This window comes from Mesoplodon mirus (assembly GCF_964341445.2).
Source record: "Mesoplodon mirus genome assembly, chromosome: 15".
NCBI classification, from domain to species: domain Eukaryota; kingdom Metazoa; phylum Chordata; class Mammalia; order Artiodactyla; family Ziphiidae; genus Mesoplodon; species Mesoplodon mirus.
The window spans coordinates 85,875,554-85,898,851 of record NC_138991.1 but is presented as its reverse complement, the minus strand read 5'-3'; the positions used below and the strand labels follow the sequence as shown (position 1 = coordinate 85,898,851).

The window sequence follows — 23,298 nt, the reverse complement described above, 5'->3', positions numbered from 1 at the left end:
GACATGAACAAAAACCCAGAAGCTAAATAGGAAAAGGCAATAAATGCATCTGTAAAAAATAAATTTAAAAGCCAAAAACTTCTGCTTGGTAAAAAAACAGCACAAAGTCAAAAGACAAATGGTAAATTGGGAAAACATAGTCACAACTTAAAATGAACTCAACTCCTTAATATACAAAGAGCTCCAGAAAACCAACAAGAACCAACAATCCATTTGAAAAATGGACCAGGACATTAACACATATAAACAGATTTTAAAATCCTCACTCATCTATGATACGGAGACTGAAGGTTAAAACTACACCGAGCTACCCCATTTCAGCTACCAGACCAGAAAAATCTAGAAGTCTGACGGCTGTACGGAAACCGGCACCCTCACAGGTACTGCTACGACACGTCCCACACAGTTCCCATTGGCCCTCATACGACCGTCCGGCGGTGCTGCCGAAATAAATCCAGGTACCCACTGACCCCGCTCTCTCTTCTGGGAGCTTCTCCTACACACAGACTCGTACACACTGGAGACACCATGTGTAGGGCACTCGCCACAGCCTTGCTCATGAGCGTGTTCCCGTTAACTGTCAGGGTTTAATACGTCATGGCAAAGGTGCACGGTGATGCGCCACACGCCGTGTTAAAAACAAACAGGGCACTGCGTATCAGTGGGAAAAGTCTCCCAAACGCAGAGAGAGACAAAAGCAAGCTGTGGAAACAGTTTGAAAACAGACTCTTGAGTTCAAAGGGGGGCGGACAGTACAAATACATATTAGGGGAAACACACCCACCAGTTCGAAGAAGTTATGGTGTGAGAGGAACCAGACAAGGCGCCTCACGTGCATGCCTGGCCCGGTCCTCGCCACCCTGGGCAGGCATTCCATCCTCGGACTCCCCGCGAAGGAGCTGGGACTCGGGAGGGAGGTGAAGCAGCTGCCCGGGGCCCAGGGTCTGTGCAGCAGGAACTCACACCTGGACGTGTGCCCTCTGGAGCCCACCTCCTGGGTGCTCTGCCCTGCAGTCGCCCACATGTGCCCGGGTGTCCTTGTGCCCCAGGAACACTGGCTGGAAGCCAGGCGAGGTCACTGCGCTCAGCTTACAGCGCAGAGGAGGGGCGACGCCACAGCCGGGTCCCGTAGACGGGCAGGGCCCAGGGGCAGACAGAGCAGGTCGTGGGGCCTGGGGAGGGAAGTCGGCTGGAGGGCAGCCCGGTCTTGACTCTACGAAGCTCTGGTCCCGCCACCATGGTGGGCAGGGTGGTGGGGGTGGAGGCTGCCGGCCCTGTGGTCCTCACACAAACCACCCAGGCTTTCTGGGCAGAACGGGGGCTGCTGGGCAGGGAGGCCTGGACCTCCGCTGGGGAGCTGGAGTGCAACTTGGGGCAGGGGCCGGGGTCTTTGGAGCTGGGGGACGTGACCGTGTCACCTCCCGCCGTGTGGCAGACCAGCAGCTCCTGTGACCCGGGCTTCATCTGCCCAGTGGGAATGGCACCCCTGCCTCAGTGCCCGTGGCTGTGAAGTGAGAACGTAGGCAGGGTGCTGGGTCAGGGTGCCCCACATGTGCAGTCAGCAAGGAGCCATGACCAAGCTACAGCCAGCGGGAGGGGGTGGTGTGCGTGGCAATATCAGTACTGCCCATGCTGTGGCCGCCGCTGGCGCCATCCAGCCCACACCCCTGCCTTCTGGTCACTCAGCTGGCACCGAGGAAGCAGGTGCTCAGAGCGACATCAGTCCCAGGGAGCGAGCCTTCCTCGCTGGAAGCGACACAACACACCCCACCAGGAACCACCTCTGGGGCTCCCCCCTCGCCGGGCGTCCCCAGCAACGTGGCCCGCAGTGTTCCATCCCCTCCAGGAAGCAACGTCCAGAGAACATTCCAGAAGCATGGGCAGTAGGCCAGCAGGAAATAGCCTGTCCAGTCGGGGGCAGGACATGCTCAAGGCCCTGGTTAGCGGCAAGAGGGGTCCCGAGAAGCAGAGGCTGGGCCTGCTTTGGGCTCAGGGCTCCCTGGCAGGTGAGAGCAGGTGAGAACAGGTGGGGTCGGGGAGGGAACTGAGGTCCAAGGACTGACTAGTTTGCCCCCGGGGTGCCGGCTGGGCAGGGCGAACCTGCAGGTGGGGGAGCCAGTGGGGCTCAGGGGATCTGTGGTGTGGCCAGTGGGCCGGGGGCCCGGGGGCAAGGGCAACGAGGTGTGAAGAGCCGTGAAGGCCGCTCCCTGCCGCCCCCCCATATTCCGGAAAAGGGAAGGACGCAGAGGCTGGGAGAATCTGTGATCAGACAGTGCTCCTGCCTGGCGATGCGGGGACGGGAGCAGGGCAGGCCCCACGGGCACAGGGCGCTCCACGGGCACCACAAGCTTCCCGCTCACAGGGAAGCCGGCTATTTTCTTCCCACTCCATTTCCAAAAGAGAGACACTCATCTGAAATGTCACTGGGCTGCAGTCCTGTCGCTTTCCTGAGCAGAGCCACAGGCTGGCGGTGGGGCAGCCCCACCCGCGGGGCGGAAGCAGGCAGGGCGGGAACTGGGAGGGAGGCTCCAGCGCAGGGGCTCCTCCCACCGGCCTCCGAGGGACAGTGGGACGGGGGCGCAAAGCCCAGAGATGAATTGTGCTTAATTACATGCATGCTGAAGCATTTAGAGGTACAGATGTTTGCAATTTTCTTTAAAATGCATTAAGAAAAGAGAAAGTACTGATGGGTGGAAGTGGGTAGAGAGGTGCTGCGTCATAAAGCAGCCACAGGAGAGTGTCTGCAGCAGGACCTGGGGGGACATGTGGGTGTTTACTGTAAAACTCTCCCAACTTTGCCGTATGTTTGACGGTGTTTGTTCGTAACACGACGGGGGCACCGGTAGGGCTGAGTTTGCATGCTGGCTCCACCACCCGGGATGCAGGGTGAGCCAGGGGGACCAACCTCACCGCCCTCCACGCGAAGCTCGCCCCTCACCAGAGGGGGCACTGCTGGGGGGGGGCGAGCGTCTGCCAGGCCCAGAGCTGCCACGCGTCTGGCCCTCAGGACTGCACCCCGGGAGCGCCGGGCGGCTCAATGCCTTGACAGCCCCAACGTGGCCCACGAGAAGCTAAACATGGACAACCGTGTGGCACCATCAAGGTAAGAGCGGTGACAGCGGCAGCGGCCGTGCTTCTGTGCTGGGCACGTCACGGTGTTCCCCATGACAGCCTGCAGGGGGTGGGGTCAGCTCCACGTCCAGGCGAGCAGACTGAGACCAGGGCCACGGCTGGGGAGGGACAGAGCTAACACCCAGGTCCAGTGCCCAACCGCCAAGAGGGACGACCGAGGGCAGGAGGGCGTGGGAGCGCCCAGGCAGTGCCCTACGCCCACCAGGACCGCTGGGAAGGGCCCGGGGCGGGGGGGCACAGGGAGTGTGTTCCCTGAGTCTGTTTTGCAGAGAACCCCTGCTTCGGGCCCAGAGTCCCAGCTGGTTTGCCCAAGTTCAGTCTTTACCGGAGGGCACTTTGCCTCTACTAAATGGCCAACTGTGTCTGGCCAGCTGTGGCCTCCGTTTCCCTATCTCTACACGGGGGCCTCGTCTCCCTGACGGCTGGCTACCTTAGGACAGATGAGGTGGGAGTAGCCAAGGACCCCCAGAAAGACCCGGACAGGCCACGCACCACAGGCGGAGGGCCCAGCAGCCTCCCCACCCGGCCCCGCCAGGCACTGGGTGGGCACAGGCCGGCAGGCGTGCACTCAGCTCCGAGCGGTAACCGGCGCGGTTGCCTCACCAACCAGCTGTGAACTAATTACAAAAAGTTCTAACTAGTCGAGCTCCCTCTCCAAGCATATGTTCCCAATTAAGCCAAACTGCAGTGGATTTTAATCAATCTTCCTTGAAGCAGCCCAACTTGCAGACTCCTCCAGGGGGAGAGAGGAGAGGAGATCTGCATAAAGATCACGCCGACAGCACCGCGGATAAACACACAGCCGGGGGGGCTACACGCTAACTGGGCCCCTCGGCCCGTCCTCCCACTCTGCCGGGGCCACGAAGCTGCGGTTCTGCGGTCGCCCAGACGAAGCGGAGCCTGGGGGCAGCCGGGCCACCTGGAGGGGTGTGCTGCCCTCTCCTGCTGCCTCCACGGCCCGGGGACCGAGGTGAAGGGGACGAGGTCTTGGCCTCACGACGGTGTGGTCAGACGTGGCCTGTGACCTCCTGGTAACCCCCATGTGGGCGCATCATCCCCGATTTTATAAAGGATGTGCTGGGGACTCGGGTGGCAAAGCATGACATGCCCGAGACCACCCAGCTGAGGGGCAGGATTCCTGCCGAGGTCTACAGACTCGGACGCCGGTGCCCCCAGGGCACCACCCACGTCTCCGCGGTTTCCACGAGCCCAGGTCCCCTTCAGACCCATTTCAGCGCCACCTGGAGGGGGCTCCCTGAGCCAGACATGAGGTCTTCCCGGTCCACTCCACCAGGACCAGAACGCCCAGTGGTTTCCCTCTGTCTGCCCTGAGGGGTCAGGGGGCAGGTGGGCACCCTCCTTCCAGGGCCGAATCCGCCCGTTTCCCTGCTTCCTGGGCAGGGTCTGCCCACGGGCGCTCCGCCCAGGCTGGACGGCGGTGGGGCAAACTCTGCCTCTCTGGTGTCACGGTCAGACAGGAACTGTCACTGCGACGGGGGTGACCCATCCACTCAGCCTTGGAGGCGTACAGCTCTCCTCGCCCCAGAGCATCATACGACGGACCCAGGCCAGGGGCAGCGCATAGGGCGGTGGGGTGGGCCGGGGTGGGGGAGGAGACCAGTGGTCCCGGAGCTGAGGCTGCTCACCTGGGAATGGCGGCCGGGCCACCAGAGGTGCAGGGCAGGACGGTGAGGTGAAGGGTCAGGAGTGTGTGGAGGCCAGGGGCGACAGGGGGCGGGGGGGTGGCTCAGGAGACAACGGCCCTGGGTTCAAAGGCCAGCCCTGCTCCCTGGGGCTCAGTGCCCATGACTACAGTGCTGACCCTCTCTGAGCGAAGCCGCCTCGTCAGTGCAGAGGGGGCGGCAGGACTTCTCCCGGGAGTGTGGGCGGGCACAGACACAGGAGACCTGAGGAGAAAACCCAGGGCCCACGGAGCATGGGGTCGGCACACAGCAGAGGCCTGCGGCACCTGTAGCTGAGATGGTGAGCCAGGAGACAGGACTCGGCCCCCACCGTCACAGGGACCTTTCTGAAACGAGCCCTGTGCCGGGGCGGGGATGCTCCCGAGAGCCTTCTGGAGCTCAAGCTGGAACTGGCCACACAGAGAAAGGGGCTGTGATGTGGGACAGGCACCCAGGAGCCTCTGCTCGCTGCCGTCTCAAGATCCGGGCGACCGCAGAGTCGGAGGGGCGGCAGCATGCCCCGGGCTCGGAGCAGGTGGAGAGCACCAGTGCGGCGGGGCTGCGCAGGGTGCGGGGGCCGCCCGAGCGCTCACGGCGGGGACGGGGCCTCACACCCCCGGACGTGGCTCCAGAACAGCCCCGGCCGGGGGTGAGGGAGGCGGCGGCCGCGCACCCATCACCGTGCGAACGTCTGCTCCCCCAGGATCCTGGAAACCAGGACCCACTTGCCACACCCTCCCGGCCACGCCGGGGGCAGCTGCTCACAGGCACACTCGGTGCTGCGTGTGGCCACTGCCGGCCAGGTACCCCCCTCACACACACACTTCCACGGACAGAAACCTGTGTGCCTAGAGCCAGGCCACACCAGGGCGCAGACCCTGACCCATGCCCTCCCCAAGCTGACACGGATGCCACCTGCCGCCTTGGCCGTGAGCGCCTCCAGGATGTACGGCCAGGCCCCCACCCTGCGTGAGGTCCATGTGGGGCCCAGGAGGCTGGACACGGCCGACGTCGCTGACCCCACCCGCAGAGCGCGGACTGGACCGGGCACCACCCGCCCGAACCTCCCATACAGGAAGGCTCGAGCTGGGGGCCCCCAACGCCGGCCCTGTCTCCCCACATCCACTGACGGTGCTCACGGCACCTCTCACGGGGTCTGACCCTCGACACCATCACCAAGGGCCACTGAGGTTCCTCGTGACAGGCCTTGAAGCCCTGGAGCAGGAAAAAGGAAACATCGATTTCGGCAGCAGTCACTGAGCCCCAGTCAGAGGCCTGGGAAGCCATCCGCTGATACCTCAGGCTGAGCTCAACTTAGGACCCAGAAAGACACTCCCCATCCTGCCCTGACATGGCACCACTGACGGGCGGCCGGGGGTTCACCCGCCAGCAGCCCAGCTCTCCCAGCAGGAATGCGGCCCAATTAAAATGGTACAAGGTGACAGGTCCTGGAGCTGAGTACGGCCCAGCTGCGGCTCACAGCGCCTTGTTTTATCAAGGTTGTCACTTTTCCCATCTCCAGAAATCGGGAATAAAAAGGGTATTTGATTTGCCTCTAATAGATGCCAAGAGAAAAATCAATGGCCTGTCCAAAATCCAGGTAATCACTAACCTGCAGGTTTCCTGCCATGGAACAATTTAGACAGGAGGATAAAAATGAAAAACAAAGCAAAAGCAAAACAGTGCAAATAGCAATCCGACTTCACAACTGCAGGCAGATGCGGACAGGCCTGGATATAAACCCCAAACCACCCAGGACCTCTGCCGGTGTCTCCTCCCAGGGGGGCAGGCCCGTCACACCCGCCACGGGCGACGCAGAGGTCAGGCTGTGGGCTCGCTGCAGCCAGTGGTCGGGAAAAACGAGACGGAGACCAAGAAAGCAGACGGGGTGGGTGGCTGGGGGCAGCGCCACCCGGGGCAGGCCGCCCCTACTGGTGGCTTGGGACGGGTGTTCTCGGCCAGCCAGGTGCCTGGGTGGGGAACAGGCCCCCGGTTTAGTCTAGTCTGGTCAGCTAGAAAGTGGGATGGCTGGGGTGCAGGAACCTCGGGCAAAACCCAGGAGAAAACAGGAGGGCAGGGCAAGCCCCGGACAAACTCACCTGCAGGGTGAGCCGCTCCAGCTGTGTCTCCAGCACCTTCTTCTCTTCCTCCAGACGGCTCCGCTCCCCCTCCAGCTCCTCAACCTTCAACCTGCAAGGAGAGCAGACCCATGACAGGAACCCCACTGTGGCCCGCCCTCTGGGGAGGAAAAGGGGAAAGGTTACAAGACGGTTAAAAGGCTCGTTGCCAAGTACACGTTTGTAGAAATGTGACATGAAGAGATGACATTAAGGAAAAACTGTAAAACTACACAAGCCCAGGATGGGGGAGCGCAGCCAAGGCATCTATTCCGGTGCAAAAGCTTCTGCCGCGGGGAGGGGTGGGGTCTTCGCCGACCAGGACCGGAAGGGAGCAGGGAGGAGAACTAACAGGTGGCACGGTGGGCCTGCATGTGTCCTGTGCCCACCAGTCCACCCCCACAAGTGTGACCACGCACCGGAGAGGTCGCGAGAATCAAGAGAACGACCTGAAGAGAGTCTCCAAGCACGACGAAAAGACAGGGAAGCTCTCCAACGTGCGCTGTGGACCCAGCTGGTGGCTGGAGGCTGGGGGACCACCCGGACAAGGCGCAGAAGCAGGCTCTTCTTACCCCGAAGGCCCAGAGGCCAAGCAAGGCCAGTGGCCGAAGCAGGCATGCAGGGAGGTTGCAGCTAATCGTAAGAAGGCGCCTATTTTTGTCTTCCTTTTTAAATTTAATTTTTTTATAGCAACCATATTCATATGATTTAAAATTAAAAAATGCCAAGGAAGCAGTGCCCAGCACTGACACAGGGTGAGGAACAGAGCCTTTTCCACCAGCCAGAATGGAAAACTCATGGATAATTCAGGAAGGTCTTGGCTCGGGAATGGGAGGTAACTGCCTCCAGACTGGTACCTGCTCCAGGCTGGCCCAGCAAATCACAATGGCGTGATCTGAGAGGACCAAACTCTTCCCGAGAAACCTAAGTGCATCCCTGAAAAACGCTCAACAAGATTTATACAAGCACAAAGACGTTCAGAACCCAGCAACCTAAAACTCACAATGTCTGCCATCCAATCAAAGATTACCGGGCATTAAGTAGGAAAATATGACCCACAATGAAGAGAATAACCTACCTGTGCAGAATAACTGCACAGACATTAAATCAGCATCCAAGGACATTGAAATGGTTATTAAAAGCTATTGGAATAAAGGACTAATATTCCACTGTTCAGCAGTTAAGGACAGATACGGAAGATATAAACAGGACCAAATTGAATTCCTAGAGGTGGAAGCTACGATGTCTGAGACGAAAAAGCCTGGATGATATTAATGATGGATTAGACTCCTCAGGACAAAAGTTTAGTGCACTTGAAGACAGAGCGATAAAAACTATCCACAGTAGCAGACAGAGAGGAAAATCGATCTTTAAAACTGGAAGGAGCATCGCTGAGCGGTGGGGCAACTTCATGAAGGTGAATTTACGTGTAACTGGAGTCCCTGCGGTGGTGGTGGTGGTGGGGGATGGGACAGAAAACTGCAAGAAGGTTCCAAATGTGACGAGAGTATAAAGACACAGACCCAAGAAGCTACACAAACCCAAGCACAAGAAACATGAAGAAAACAGCCCCAGTGCACAAACGATCTGGCTGCTTAAAACCAGTGATAAAGAAATCCCACAAGCAGCCACAGAAAGGAAATGTTACCCACAGAGAAACAAAGCAGCTTCCTCAGCAGAGACACTGCAAGTGAGAAAGAGGAGAAAAATCTTTAAAATACTAGAAGAAATGAAAAAAATGTCAACATAGAATTCTATTCCCACTGAAAATATCTTTCAAAAAACAAAAGCAAAATAAAGATGCTCTCAGACATACAAAAACAAAGAATTTATCACCAGCAGGCCTGCTCTACAGGAAATGTCAAGGGAAATCCTCAGGCAGAAGGGAAGGAGAAGCCACACAAAGGCGTGAGGAGCAACGGAAATCTTAGCTACGTGGGCAGAAATATGGTTTTTCACATTATTTAAATCTTTTAGAAATATTTAAATTACTATTTTTAAAAGAGATTGACTGTTTAAACAAAACTAATAAAAATATATTGGGGTTTTCAGACATAAATATTAAGTAAAATATATGACAGCAACAGCATAAAGCCTGCATAAACAGACATACACAGCCGTAAGGTTACATTATATATGTGAAAAGGTATAGTATCACCTGAAGGTAGATGGTGACAAGTGAAAAATGTATATTAAAAACCTTAGAGCAACCCCTAAAATAAAAAAAACACAAAGAGTTACAACCAAAAAGCCAAAAAAGGAAATACAATGGTATCATAAAAAACACCCAAGTGGGGCTTCCCTGGTGGCGCAGTGGTTGAGAGTCTGCCTGCCGATGCAGGGCACACGGGTTCGTGTCCCGGTCCGGGAGGATCCCACATGCCGCGGAGCGGCTGGGCCTGTGAGCCATGGCCGCTGAGCCTGCGTGTCCGGAGCCTGTGCTCCGCGACGGGAGAGGCCACAACAGTGAGAGGCCCACGTACCGCAAAAAAAAAAAAAAAAAAGACTTCATGAAGAGAATGAAAACACAAGCTACAGAATGGGAGAAAAGATTTGCCAATATCTGATAAAGGACTCGTATCCAGATTGTATAAAGGACCCTCCAAACTCAACAACAAGCAAGTAAGTAATCAAATAAAAAATGGACAGAAGTTTGAACGTTTTACCGAAGAAGATATACAATGACAAGCACATGAAAAGGTGCCCAAGATCGTTAGTCAATAGGGACATGAAAGCTTAAACCACAGTGAGACGCCACCTCGCATCTACCAGAAGGATTAAAATGGGGAGGACCAACCACACCAAGTGCTGGCGAGGAGAACCCACACCTCTCGTCCACTGGCAGCGGGAATACGAAACAGTGCAACCACTCTGGAAGACAGCTTCTTCAAGAGTTACTCACGCAGCTACCAGCCATCCCCCGCGGCAGCGTTCCTCCGGGAGAACAGAAGGGACACAAGGACTTGGTGTGTAACACAGAGTAGCTTCATCCCCACAGACAAAACGTGGGGCAAACCAGACGTCCACCAGCAAGGGCGTGCGTGAGCGAACAGTGGTGTATGTGCACAGGGGAATAGGGCTCAGCAGAGAGAAAGGGCAAAGCGCTGGCACACACACGTGCTGTCTCAAGACAAGTACGCTCAGAGAGAGAGGCCAGAGTATACACTGCACAGCTCCCACAACACACAGCTTCGTGACGTGCCCACCGACCCCTGGTGGTTGAAAGCAGACTGGTAGCTGCCTGGGTGTGCGGGAGGGGAGAAGGGGGAGGCAGGGTTATAGTCGAGCAAGAGGGAATGTTTGGGGGCAAAGGACAGGCCCACTCTCTTGAGTGTGGTGATGGTTCCATGGGTGTGTGTGTGTGTATGACAGAGAGAGAGAGAATATATCCAGTTGTACACTTAACATGTGCAGCCTACAACTGTGAAGACACACGCTGCACCCATGCCTTTGACAGGTCACCCTGCCCCTCGCAGGAGCACCCGAGCAGCGCTGCGCCGCAGGTGCGGCCAGGGCTGCGGGCATCGTAGGGAACTGAGGAAGAGTCTTTGGCACCCAGTGAGGCCAGTGCCCCGCACAGCTCGCATCCCATGCCCTAGTTTTCACAGGGGAACCTGAGGCTCACGGAGGTTAAGTGACTGCAGGGAAGCGGCCCATCCGGTACCCCGGACAGGGAGCCTGGCAGTCGGGCTCCAGGGTCGATGCCCTTACCCTCTAGCACAGTGCTTCTCAGAGGGACGACTCGGACGTGTGACCCACCTGGCCTCGGTGAGGCATCCCTGTGAGCTTGGGGGGGAGGTGGTGGTCAGTGCCCAGGCCACCGCCAGGAAGCCCCTTCCGGAGAAGGACTCTGCACCTCAGGGACAGGCTGCACGAGAGCCCCGCAAGGCCCCTCGTAAGAGCAGGTATTATGGATCCTGAAGGCTTGTGAACCCAAGTTCTCCGGTCTACACTCAAACAAGCACGTGCACGTGGAGCAGACTTCCTAATGAGCGGCGAGCCGGAGCCCGGCCCAGCCGTCGGAGAGCAAACCACGCCGACAGCAGTGGTTGTGCCTCGTAAACACGGGCGCTTCCTCCTCCTTGTCCTCCTTGTCCTCCTTGTCCTCCTTGTCCTCCTCGGAGGCAAACTGTTATCTCACCGAGGGGGGGGGAGAGAACGGATGAATGGGTGGGTGTGCGTGTTTGTTCAAAAGCTCAGAATGCTGGTCTGCCTTCAAAGCGTTCAAAGCAATCAGGTCTGGCCTTAAGGGTCTTGAAATTGACTAACTCCAAGTTGTTTAAACACTGAGGGTATTACATAAACTGGATGCCATCGCAGATCATTTCTAGAGAAGACCAAGCCAATCACAGCAGGCGCGTGTGCGTGTGTGTGCACGTGCGCGTGTGTGTCAGGAGAAATCAGCGAGAAAGGGGTGTTTGTTATCTTCCCTAAAAAAACATTTGCAATGAACATACCACGTACCCTGGAAAACTTCTGAGGGAAGAATGATTGTTTTTGCAGAACTGAAACCCAGGGTAGCGGGGGCAGGGTGCCAGGGGTCAGGCTCCCGGTGCTGGAGGGGACAGTGGGTGGAACTAGAGGCGCAGCTGGGCAAAGAGCACCTGGTCCGGGAGGCCACCTGCCCAGGCTGACCGCCCTCTGGTCCCGGACCCCACACCCTGCCTGCCGGCCTCCCCCCCGACCGCCTGCCCAGGGCTGTGCAGCTGCTCTGTCCCCATGGGCCTGGCCATCCCCTCTGTCGGACGGTCTGCTCTGTGTCCCCAGCGTCGGGCTCACCGCAGGCATCGCCGGCCCTGTCCTGCCCCTGCATCAGAGGCTCGAGCGCGGGGAGATGGACCGCACCAGCTCCGGAGTCGTTCGTACGAGGAGGGGGGTGTCCTGCTACAGACTGAATGTCTGGGTCCCCCAGATTCACACGTTGGAGCCCACTCCCGGGTGTGATATTTGGAGGTGGGTCTCTGGAGGGCGACGGGTCAGATGAGGCCGGGGGGTGCCCTCGGGGTGGGGTCGGCGCCTGGCAGGAAGACAGCAGAGCCTGCTCGCGCTCTCTGCCCTGTGAGGGCCTGGCGAGAAGGCGTCAGGAGGCCAAGAGGGAGGCCTCAGGGGAAACCTAACTTGCCAACACCCTGATCTCAGGCTCCCGGCCTCCAGAACTGGGAGAAAATAAGTGCTGTATAAGCCGCCCGGGCTGTGGTGTCTGTCACGGTGGCCTGAGCTGGCGCCGAGAAGGTGCTGCTGTAACAAACACGTAAACAACGTGCGGATGGACGGGCTCCTGGGCAGAGGCTGGGCGGGGCGGGAGGCGGCTGCCAGAAACAAGGACACTGAGGGCGGCTGTGGTGAGAGCTGAGGGCGGAAGAACGTGCAGTGCGGGAGGTGGGGGGGGGAGCAGAGGGCGGGGCCGCGTCACTAGGTCACACACAGAGGGCGTGGCTGAGCCGCGCGGGGCGGGTTCTGCGGAAGGCGGAACTGGAGCTGTTGAGGCGAGGAGACCGCTGAGCACGGCGCTGAGAGGGTGTCCTGGTCCCTCCTGACTGCTGACGACAGAAGGTGAGATGAAAGTGAGGCAGGAACTGTTCACAGTACGTACCCCCGATCTGATGCGATGAGAAGGCACGAACCCCAAACCCCAGCATCTTCCCAAAAGCCACACGTCAGCCTTGTCGCAGAACACGTCCGACAAACGGGGGCTGGGGATGCTGGCACGGCCAAGGTCGTGGAAAACAAAGACCGAGAAACTGGCAGAGAGCGGGGGAGGCGGGGGGACGAGACGGCTGAGACCAAGGTGGGGCCCTGGGCTGGACGCTGCTGGGTAAACAAACGGGTGAACGCAGGCCGCAGACCAGTTAACTGTGACTCGACTGTGACAAACGCACCAGGGAGACGAGGATGTTGATAACGAGAGACAAAGGTGAGCGGCGTATGAGACGCCCTGTAGTATCTGTGCAGCCCTCCTGTAAACCAACAATCATTCCGAAAGGAACAGCTAGCGAGAAAGAAGGGGAAGGAAGGGGGGAAGGAAGGAAGGACGTGCGCTGGGGTGGCCGTATTAATACCGGACAGAGGGGACGTCCGAGGAGATAACCAGACAGCGGCCACCCCAAAAAAGAGGAATGACAAACGTGTAAAACGGTTTATTCACCAAGAAGACACAATAACCCTAAATGAACATGCCCCTAGAAGCAGAGCTTCAAAATACATGAAGCGAAACATGACAGACCTGGAAGGAAAAACAGGCAAATCCACAAGTATGGCTGGAGATTTCAAAGCTTACTGCTAAGGAGTTAGAGCTGTGGACAGATGAGCAAAGACACACAGGACTGAACAACACCGTCAACCGATGGCATCTAACAGGAACTTACAGAACACAGTACCCAACGCAGCAGGATACTCATTCTTCTCAAGTACAGATGCAGCATTCTCCAGGACAGAGCATGTGCCTGGGGCATTTAACAAACCTTAGCAAATTTTAAAAAATGAAAACTATACAAACTGACAATGAAAATGAGACTACAACAGATCGCAAGTGTGGGATGCAGCTGAAGCAGTGCCTAGAAAAATCTGTAGCCTTGAACGCTTATATTAGAAAACAAGAGAGATCTCAAATCAATAATCTCAGCTTCCCCCTTAAGAAACTAGAAAAAAAAGGGGAAAAATACAGCCAAAGCAAGAAGACGGAAGGAAATAATAAAGGGCAGAAGTCAATGAAATTGAGAACACAAAAACAATGAGAATAATGAACGAAACCCAACACTGTTCCTTTGAAAAGACCAATTAAATTGTAAAGCTCCAGCGAGACCGGCAAAGGGAAAAATCGAGAAGAGGCCTAGCAGCAGCACCAGGAACGGGAGGCTCCGCGGGAGCGCGTCCACACGGACAACTGCCCTCGGTCCAGCCATGTCGCCCGACAAAGCACCCACAACCCGACCCTTCTAAAGACCTTCCACAACAGAAATACCCAGGCCTACATGGTTTTACAGTCTCTTCAGAAAAGAGAAGGAGCACTTCCCAGCTTGCTGCATGAGGCCAGCATTACGCTCATACAGAACCAGAAAAGGACAGAAAGATAAATGAAACCCACAGACCAGTATCCCTCACAAACATGGACCAAAAATCACCAAAAATCAAAGCATTGGCAAGCTGAATCCAGCAATACATAAGAACGTTACCTGACAGCCAATGGGGGTTTATCTCATAATGTCAGGCTGGCTCAACACTGAAAAATAAATCAGTATAATCTACCATACTGACAGTTTAAAGAAGAAAAAACACACAGTCGTATCAATCTATTCAAGGAAAAAGAAAGGATTTGACAAAATTCAACATCTACTCATAATAAACTTTTGTAAGAATAAAAGTCAAATCAAGAATAGAAGGGAACTTCTACATCCTGATACATCTACAAAAAAACCCTACAGCTAACAGCGTTCTTAACGGTGAAAGACTAGGTGCTCCTCCAAGACCAGCAACAAGGCAAAGATGTCTGCCCTCCTCACTCCAACACCAGTCTGGAAGTCTTAACCAAAGGCATCCCACTCAGAGAAGATATAAAACGGATGTAGACAATTTACAGATAAGAGTACCTGCGCAGGAAAATCCCAAGGAATCAACCAAAAATAAAGACCAAGAAAACCCTCATAGAACTGATAAGTAAATTCGGTTAAGGTGCAGGATACAAGATGAACAACTCAAAAATCAATCGTTTCTATATAATAGTAATATATAATAGCCAACATAAAACAAAATTTACAACTGATATAAAAAGGCATACTTAGGTATAAATCTAATAAAACATGCAGAGTCTGCATACTGAAAATACAAAATGCTGATGAAATAAATCAAAGATGTAAATAAATAGATACGTATTGTGTTCACGGAATGGAAGACCCAACATAAGGAGAATGTCAATTCTTCCCAAACTGACGTAAAGATTTAACTCAATGCCAGTAAAACCCCAGCAGGATTTTTTTGGGGTAGATATAGACAAACCAATTCTAAAATTTATATGGCAAGTCAAAGGAACTAGAATAGCTAAAACAACTCTGAAAAAGACGAATGAAATTGGAGGAGTCACACTACCAGATTTTAAAAACTTACCCCAAGGCTACCAGTAGTCAAGACAGTGGTGATGAGATAAATACTTAGATCAATACAGCAAAATGGAGAATCCAGGAAGAGAGAGAAATATGCCCAACCGATTTTTGACAAAGGCATAAAAAAGCAATTCAATGAAGGAAGGACAGCCTTTACCATATATTGTCCTGAAGCAGTTAAACTTCTTTAGGCAAAAATAAAAGTAAATCTTCACCTAAACCTCACATCTTATGCAAAATTTAACTGAACATGGATCAGAAACTTAAATGTAAAACGTGAAACTAGAAAATTTTAAGAAATAAACATAGGATAACGCCTTTGATACTCAAGGCTAGGCAACGAGTTTTCAGACTCAATATCTAAAAATGGATAAATTGGACTTTTTCAAAATTTAAAACTTTTGTTTTAAGACATTGGTAAGATAATGAAAATAAAGTACAGACTAAGAGAAAATATTCGCAAACCACATATTTGACAAATATTTATCCAATATACATAAAGAATTTGCAAAATTCAACAATAAGTTAAAAAACAAAACAACAACCAAAAAACAACTGGGTAAAAGACAGGTGAGATATCTGAACAGATACCTCACCAAAAAGGTTAAACACGTTGCAACTAAGCACATGAAAAGGTGTTCAACATCCGTAGCCACTTGGGAAATACAAGCAGAAAACCATGGTGAGATACACTACACACTCAGCAGAAGGGCTAAAATAAGAATATTGACAATAGCAAGCGCTGACAAGGAGGAACCCAAACTCTCACACAACTCTGTTTAAGCAACCAGCAAACCACTTTCCAAAGCCAAACATGCACTTAACGCATTACTTAGGAATTCCACTCCTGCGTGTCTACCCTGGAGAAATGGAAACTTATGCCCACAAACAACCTGCACGTGAATGTTTATAGCAGCCCTAGTCACAACTGCCCTAAGCTGAAAACAACACAAATATCCTTCAACAAGTGAATGGATAAATGTTCTACAGCTGCGGCATATCCATCAGTGGACTGTTACCCAGCTATAAAAAGGAGCAACTACAACAAGGACGCAGAGCGCTCGGGAACCTGTAAATCAATTAGACCCGACAGCGGAGGACACACGCTTGCAGGGTGCACACGGATACTCTCCAGAAAAGACTACATATGTTAGGCTACAAAACAAGTCTCAGAAGTTAAATTTATTGATCTAATGGAATTAACTCAATGGGATGAAAGTAAAACCCAATAACAGAAGGAAAACTGGAAAACAAATACGTGAGCACTAAACAACAGACTCTTAAACAACCAACAGATTAGAGAAGAAATCACAAGGAAATCAGAAAATACCTGGAGAAAATAAAATAAAAACAAAACACAGGACAACAGTGAAAGCAGTGTTCTGGGGGAATTTATAGCCTTAAATGCCTACATTAAAAAAGGAGGATCTCAAATTGATAACCTAACTGTACACCTTAAGAAACCAGAAAAGGAAGAGCAAACTGAACTCAAAGGTGGTAGAAGGGAAATAATAAAGATTAGAGCAGGGCTTCCCTGGTGGCGCAGTGGTTGAGAGTCCGCCTGCCGATGCAGGGGACGTGGGTTCGTGCCCCGGTCTGGGAAGATCCCACATGCCGCGGAGTGGCTAGGCCCGTGAGCCATGGCCGCTGAGGCTGCGCGTCCAGAGCCTGTGCTCCGCAACGGGAGAAGCCACAACAGTGAGAGGCCCGTGTACCACACACACACACACACACAAAGATTAGAGCAGAGACAAATGACACAGAGAACAGAAAAACAGTAAGAAAAATCAACAATACCAAAAGTTGGTTATTTGAAAAGATCAACAAAGTTGACAAACCTTTTTAGCTGGAATGACTAATATATTTCAATATAAATAAAAATCAGTTATATTTCTATACAGTGGCAATGAACAATGTGAAAAACAAATCTAAGAAAATAATTCCATTTACAAGAGCATCACAGAGAACAAACTACTTAGGAATCAATTTACCCAGGGAGGTATAAGATTTGTACACCAAAACCTGCAAAAGATTGCTAATAGAAATTAAAGAAAAACTAAATAACTGGGGAGACATTCCATGTTCATGAATTGGAAGACTTAATATTGATGTTAAGATGTCAGAGAGGGCTTCCCTGGTGGCGCAGTGGTTGGGAGTCCGCCTGCCGATGCAGGGGACATGGGTTCGTGCCCCGGTCCGGGAGGATCCCACATGCCGTGGAGCGGCTGGGCCCCTGAGCCATGGCCGCTGGGCCTGCGCGTCTGGAGCCTGTGCTCCGCAACGGGAGAGGCCACAGCAGTGAGAGGCCCGCGTACCGCAAAAAAAAAGATGTCAGAGAAATCGAAACGATCTTGGAAGAGGACAACAAAGGTGGAAAACTCATACCTCCTGGTTTCAAAACTTGGTCGAAAGCTACAGTATTCAGAAAGGAATGATCTTTATACAGATATAACATCTTGGATGAATCTCACTTATGCTGAGTGAAAGAAGCCAGTCTCAAAAGATTACAAATCATAGGATTTCATTTATAGGACATTACTGAGAAAAAATCAAAACTGTAGGGATGGAGAACAGATCAGTGGTTGCTAGGGGATTACGGGTATGTAGGTGAGTGATTATAAACTGCTGGCGTGAGGAGGATTTTGAAGTGATGAAATTATTTTATACTCTGATTAAGGGGTAAGTAATTAACATTCACAGAATTGTACACCAAGAAAGAGACTATTTTACTACATAATAATGTTAATAGTAAAAAATAAAGAGTCTCCTAGGATACAGTCTGCGCCTTGTTGTGACGGTGATTACGAGCGTGAATACGTATTTGTCAAATGTGACTGTGGTGTCTGGTGAGGTGGCGGAGGAGGATTTGACTACTGACATTCTTCACAACTGAAGGAGCATGGCGATGATCAAAAGCAGACTGGCTTTTGTTTGGTTTAATCACTGTTTTAGGCTTCTCCAAAGACAACACACTGTCTGAGACCTGCCTTCTGGGTGGACCACTACCACAGCCCCACCCCTGCGTTCCTCACCCTCGCGACACTGGACATTAAAAGGGATGCACCCTGCTGTATGTAGAGTATGCCTCACGACGCAGGTATTTTTAAATCCCTCTTCGGGATTCAAATCCCTAAGAATCCGGAGGCTAATGCAGAGAGAGCACGGGGTGCAGAGCCTGGCCCACAGAAAGCATGCGGGGAACGTCAGCTGCTGTGGCACAACTGTCACTACTGCTGCTGGAGGGGGACTGTCCCCACGTTCAAAACGTAAGGCGTCGGAATCCTAGGTACCAGACGGCCCAAGCACCGTCGAGCTTCTGGGACCCAGAAAGTACGCTTGCCCGTATGTCAAAACGTGGCTGACAGTTAACGCACAGAGATGTTCATCACGGTTTGTTCTTAACAGCTGAAAACGTGAAAATAACTCAGACTCCCGAAGTGGGTTAGCCAACTGCATTATGGAACAAACTATATGTTAATATTTACACAAAGTCTGTAAAAACATGGGAAAGTGTTATAGTACAAAGTGGAGAAACGGAGTTGAAATGATGTGGATTTCACTATGTATAAAATATTTATGAATAGAAAAAAATGCCAAAGAGTTTCAGTTTGAGACGCCAGTTCCAACATTTACATTTAGGTGCAACCTCTCTCAAAATGCCATTACAACAAGAGCACAGGTCTTCCTTACTTCTTTTGAGGGCTGCTCCTGAAAGGACAAAGAAAATAGAAGACACTGTGTCCAAACAACTTCAGAAGTTGGAAAACAGATGAATGAACGGTAAAGGACACAGAAAAGCTAATTCCTAGACCAGCAGTGGAAACGCCAAGAAGCTTCTACCACAAAAAGCGCCCAAAGTCTCAGGAACGGCATCACCGAGAGTCGCTTCCGGAAGCAGCGAGAAGGCAGGGCTCCAACTGGAAGTGGCTTGGAAGTCGCTCTCTCTCTTCTTCCCCACTTTGCAGGAAATAATTACAGGAACTTGCAAACACTGCACAAGGAGGCCCATGTCCTCTTCACTCAGTGTCTCTCTCAATGGTAACGAGGTAAACAGCTTCCACGCGACGCTGTCACACGTGCAGATGCGTGTAACCACCGCCGCCATTGAGCCCACGCACACTGTCTCCTCGGAGACACCCATCCCCCCCACCCCCTACCCCCGGTAACCTCGTCTTCTGTGTTCTAAAGGAACTGTGTAAAACTGATGTTAATTATTCTTTAAATGTTTACAATTCTTCAGGGACACCATATGGGCCTGGCAACATATTTTGGGGGAACATTTTAATCATGAATTCAAGTTTTTAATGTTTGTAAGATGATTCGGATTTCCTGTTTCATCCTGGTTGAGTTTTGGTCGTCTCTGGTGTCTGAGGCATTGGTCCGTTGCCCCCAGTTAATGATCTGGCAAGCCTAGGGCTGTTCACAGTGTCCTGTGTCCTCTACGTGGCCGAGGGCCTGCAGAGACACCCCGTGCACGCTCGATACTCATGACCTGTGTCTTCTCTTTCCAGACTTGTCAGTTTTGCTAGACGTTTATTAATTTTATTGAATTTTTTTCAAAGAACTGGCTTTCTGCTTCAATAATTTTGTTTTTCTCCTTTCAATTTCATCATATTTTGCTCTTTATTATTTCCTCCTTTCTGCTTGTTTTGGGCTTAATTTGCTCTTCTTTTTTCAGGGTCTCGAGGCTGGAATATAAATTGGAGACCTCCCCACTTTCCTAATGCAAACGTTCAGTGCTGTGCACCCTCCTTCTCGGCGCTGACTCTGCTTGTCCCACAGACTCCGACAGGTGTGTTTTCACCATCAGTCAGCTGTATTTATCTCTCCTTTGAGATGTCCTCTTCCACACTCGGGCTATTTGTTTAATTAATGAGTGTGTTGTTTAATCTCCAAACATTAGGAGATTCCCCTGTTGTTTTTCTGTTACTGACTTCTGGTTTGAGCTCCTTCTGGTCAGACAATACACAGGGTATGAAGCTGATTCTCCTGAACTTGCTGAGGTCTGGTCCACGCCCTGGGTGCGGTCCACGCCGGCTGGCCTTCCAGGTGGGCTGCCCCACGGCGCCTTCTCTGGATGTTGATCAGGTCCTGTTGGTGGATGGTGGTGTTCAGTTCTTCCATGTCTTGGCTACTTTTCGGTCTGGAAGTTCTATGACATCTGAGAGTGCTGTGTTGGGGTCCTGGACTGTACGGGTGGATCTGCCCATTTCTCCTTTCAGGTTCGTCGCTGGGCTTCACGCGTTTTGAAGCTCTGTCGTCTGGCACACACACATTTAGGATCGTTACGTCTTCTTGGCAGATTGAGCCTCATGTAACGTCCCTTTTTTGTCCACAGTATTTTATCTGAAATTATTCAATTAATATAAGCCATACCTACTTTAAAAACATTCATGTTTCCATAGTACATCATTTCTCATCCTTTTGCTTTCAACCGACCTCTGTTGTTACCGTTGAAGTTGAGTCTTGTGGATAAACTACAACTGGGTCGTGTGTTCATATCCACTCTGCCAATCTGTTATCTTCTAGTTGGTGCGTTTAGATCATTTACTTTAAAAGGAACTACTGGGCTTCCCTGGTGGCGCAGTGGTTGAGAGTCCACCTGCTGATGAAGGGGACACGGGTTCGAGCCCCAGTCTGGGAAGATCCCACATGCCGCGGAGCGGCTGGGCCCCGTGAGCCATGGCCGCTGAGCCTGCGCGTCGGAGCCTGTGCTCCGCAATGGGGGAGGCCACAGCGGTGAGAGGCCCGCGTACCGCAAAAATAAATAAATAAATAAATAAAAAATAAAAGGAACTACTGATTCGCTGGTGCTTAAATCTGTCACTTCATTATGTGTTCTCTGCTCATTCCCTCTGCTCCCAACTCCACTGTTTCTCTTTTCTTGCCTGCCAGTGGGTTACTTGTACAGTTTTGTAGTGTCTTGAGCACTCTGCACTGCAAATACTTCTCAGTGGTTGCTGAAGGTATTAAGATACACATAGGTGACTTGGCCTCCTGGGGCTGACGTATCCCTCTCCCCACTTTAAAATAAGAATTGGTTTGTGCGTTTCTTCTGTGTGTGCTGAGCACCACCATCACGGGACGCTACGGGTTTTTGACCTCGAGTATGATTTCAGAAAACTGCGAGGACCGCCTCTTACACTTCTCCCTGTTTTCACCCATCCCATCGTTCCTCCCCCTTGGAAATTCCAAGCTTTCCTCTGTCTCCATGTCCCTCTTACTCGGGAGGCTTCCTTAGACATTCGTTAAGGATAGGTGTGCTGGTGACAAATTCTCTTAGTTTCACTTTGTCTGAGGATGTCTTGATTTTCCTTTCATCCCTGAAGGATATTTTCATTGGCTGACGGTTCTTTGCTCTCAGAACTTGAAAAATGTGCACTTCATTCTGGCTTCCGCAGTTTCAGGTAAAAAACTTGCTGTCACTCAGATCCATGTCCCCGTAGATGATACAGTGTTTCTCTCTAGCTTCTTTCAAGATTTTTCCTTTGTGTTTAATTTTCAGAAGGTTAATCAGCAGGTGTCATGGTGTGGATTTCTCTAGTTTTATACTGTGAGAGCTTCACTTAGCTTCTTCAATCTGTAGTTTTATGCCCTTCACCAGATTTGGGAAATTTTCAGTCATTACCTCTTAAAGTATTTTCCCAGCCCCGATCCCTTTCTGGCTGGGACCCCAATTAAGCAAAGTCCCATACTGTGTCTCCTCATCACAGGTCCCCGAGGCTCTGTTCCTGTTTGTTTTCAGTCTGCTTCCCTGTGGCTCTGGTGAGGTGATTTCTATTGATCTGCCCTTGAGTTCACAATTCTTTCTCTCGTCTGCAGGCTACTGTGGAGCGTATCCAATGAGCGTTCTATTGTGGTTATTGTATTTTCCAGGTGTATACTTTCTGTTTGGTTCTTTTTAAAAAAAAAAAAACAAATAATTTTTATTTCTTTGCTGAGGTTTACCATTTTTTCATTTGCTTAAAGAGGATGTGTAAGTGTTTGCATTTTTACGATGCTGCTTTAAAATCCTCATCGGGTAATTCCGCCACCTGAGTCACTGTGGTGTTGCTGTCTGTTGACTGTCTTCTCTTGTTCATGTTACAGCTGCCCTGCTTCTGGATAGGATAAGGGGCTTTTACTGCATCCTGGACACTCCAAGCATTACGCTGTGAGACCTCATCCTCTTTAACATTCCCCTGGTGGCAGCCACCCGGCTCAGGAGGAGGTGGAAGTCCCTGCTGACATGATGCTGCAAAAGCAGACCCTGCAGACAGGGTGGTGTCAGCTGGGCTCCCCACTGGTCCACCAACACCACGGCTGGTGAACAAGGGCCGCCCCGCTGCTCCAGGGTGGGAGCAGGAACTGTGTGCCGAGCCTTCTGACTCGGGTCAGTGACAGGAAGGGTGACCAGCCCCCGCCATCGCGCTCTGGCTCCAATGCTGCCCCTGAGGATCGGCTCAGCCCTGCTGACACTCCCTGGGCTGACACTCCACTGCCTGCTGCAGCCGGTGGTCACCGAGAGCCCTGCTGGCCCAGTGACACTGCCGGTGGGCCTGGGTGCTGGTGCCATGGGGCAGGGGCGGGAAGGGGACGGGTTTTTCCTGGGTATTTGGCTAAAGTGGGGCAGTGTTGTCAGAGGGCTTCCCCTCGTGGGGGAACAGGCTTTCCTGGGAGCTGTGTGTATCTTGTTGCTGGTCCAGGCAAACGGCAGCTGAGAAAACTCGGGAGCTCGCCAAGTCCCAGGGTCCTCAAGGCCACGCTTGACCCCCTTCCCGGGCCTTCCTCGGTGGGTGTGATGCGCAGGGTTCTCCGTTGTAAGGGGGAGGACCTGGGCATGATGCGGCTGCTCCAGCTGACCAGAACCAGAAGTTAAAGATCTTTTCAAAATCCAGCATCTGCACATCCTCTTCCGCATTTGATCTTATGTGTCTCTCCCCTGCCTCTGAAGAAGACCGGAAATTCATTTTCTTTAGAGAGAAGACAGCGGGTCTCCGGGCAGAAGGATACCAGGTAGAGGGCAAAGTTGCCCGGGTCAACAGGGGACCGAGGGGACGTCCCCACAGTGACACCGAGCTTGCCGGTCCTGTCCCCAGCTACACGCCCAGAAGCTGGCAGCTCAACCTCCAGATAGGCATCTTCCCTGAAGACAGGACCCAGACGCCAGTCCTGAGGGCTCCCAGTGAAATGGCCACGTTCAACCTAGTGAAGCCGCAGGCAGAGTCCACCAGGCCCAGGGTGGGTCCAGGAGCTGCTCGGTGCCCCCTCCTCATGAGCAGATGGCTGGCA

At 52.4% G+C, this 23,298-nt stretch overlaps 1 protein-coding gene across 2 annotated transcripts in view; it reads right to left on the bottom strand.

Annotated features, from left to right (window-relative positions):
• MAD1L1 (mitotic arrest deficient 1 like 1) overlaps positions 1–23,298 on the bottom strand; it is a 323,431-nt gene that overhangs the window by 77,051 nt on the left and 223,082 nt on the right. For both annotated transcript variants that reach the window (XM_082645300.1, XM_082645299.1), the window contains exon 15: positions 6,914–7,004. In XM_082645300.1, the coding sequence (XP_082501426.1) occupies positions 6,914–7,004 (91 nt within the window). The remainder of the gene's footprint in view (positions 1–6,913; positions 7,005–23,298) is intronic.